At 69.1% G+C, this 1,289-nt stretch overlaps 1 protein-coding gene across 1 annotated transcript in view; it reads right to left on the reverse strand.

The window, feature by feature from the left end:
- PACS2 (phosphofurin acidic cluster sorting protein 2) overlaps positions 1 to 1,289 on the reverse strand; it is a 20,295-nt gene that overhangs the window by 8,464 nt on the left and 10,542 nt on the right. The window contains 2 exon segments of the mRNA XM_015566735.1: positions 215 to 305; positions 976 to 1,133. Coding sequence (XP_015422221.1) covers positions 215 to 305; positions 976 to 1,133 — 249 coding nt within the window.

A 1,289-nucleotide genomic window follows, 5' to 3' on the forward strand; every position in this document is an offset into this window, starting at 1 on the left:
CACGTCGGCCTGTGAGGAGAGGGAGTCGGGTGGGGCCGGGCTCCGGGGTGCCCTCGAGACAGGCTGGGATTCCGTGGGTGCGGGCTCAGGGCAGTCACCTGGCCGGGCGAGGAGCTGGGCCACACGAGAGCCGGCACCTGAGCGCTGGGTTCCAGCTTCGGTGTGTGAGTGACCCAGCAGCGACAACAGGTCGGACCGGCCCCCCTGCACTTACCGGACTGGGAGGCTCCTTCTGGCTTCGGGCGCTGTGGACGCTCCCGACCTCCGTCTGCGAGCTGGAGTGCGACAGGCCTTCGAAGTAGGGCCTAGTGAGGGCGGGGTTACTGTCCAGGACCCTCTGCACCTGAGGGCACAGCCCCGCCCCTGCAGGGACCCCTGGCAGAGCAGCTCCCCAGAGGCCCCATCCAGAACCAGCTCACGAGGGAGGACACGGGCGGCCGGCGGCCCGAGCCCCGCTCCGCCGAGATGGACGGTGTCCCTAAAAACCGCGCCCAGGCTGACGCAGCCACAGGCCGGTCCGCAGGCAGAGGCGTGTGGAGGTGGAGGGCCTTACAGGTTCTTGGGCACAGAGGGCAGTTCACACTAGAATGATGGGCGGGACTTCTAGCACCTGGTGACTAAGCCACGTGGGGATGTGGACAAGCGAGGGCGGGATCACTCACTGCACGGCAGGCAGGGAGGGGCCTGGGACGGCCACACCTCACCCCGGAGTGTGCCCTCTCCTCCGGCTGCCCGCCTGTGAGGGTGCCTTGCCTGGCCGCCAGCACCCTGGGAGCACCCACAGCCAGCCTCACTGCCCCCACCGCCTCCTGCAGGCAACACCCCCTGGAATCCAGCTTCCCAAGTGTGACCCAACCCGCTGTTCCCGGGGACCTGTGGGCTCCATGCGTGCTGTCCTCCCGAGGCTGGCCCGCGCCTGAGCACCCCCCTTCCTCCCCACCCGCTCCCCCCGCCTCGTCCGGTCCCCCCGCGCACCGGAGCTTGGGCTTAGGGGTGCTAAGGACGCTGTCGTCGTCCTCTAGGTCGGGGCCACTGTCGCTGGGGTTCTCCATGTCCAAGGTGTCGTACAGCAAGTCCAGGTCCTCCTCCACCTCGGGGACGCGCTCTGCGGGGTCCTGCTCCGAGTCCAGGACCTGCAGCGAGGGCAGAGGTGTGAGGCGGCCAGGCTTGGGGAGGGTGGTCGCAGGGCAGAGGGCACAGAGCCACAGGTGCCCCTCCCTCCAGCCGCTCCACTGCCCAATTGCCTCAGGCACTGGGCGATCAGGGACCCACGGATGGAGGCTCCTTTG

Source organism: Myotis davidii, unplaced genomic scaffold (assembly GCF_000327345.1).
Source record: "Myotis davidii unplaced genomic scaffold, ASM32734v1 scaffold472, whole genome shotgun sequence".
In the NCBI taxonomy this organism is placed as follows: Eukaryota; Metazoa; Chordata; class Mammalia; order Chiroptera; family Vespertilionidae; genus Myotis; species Myotis davidii.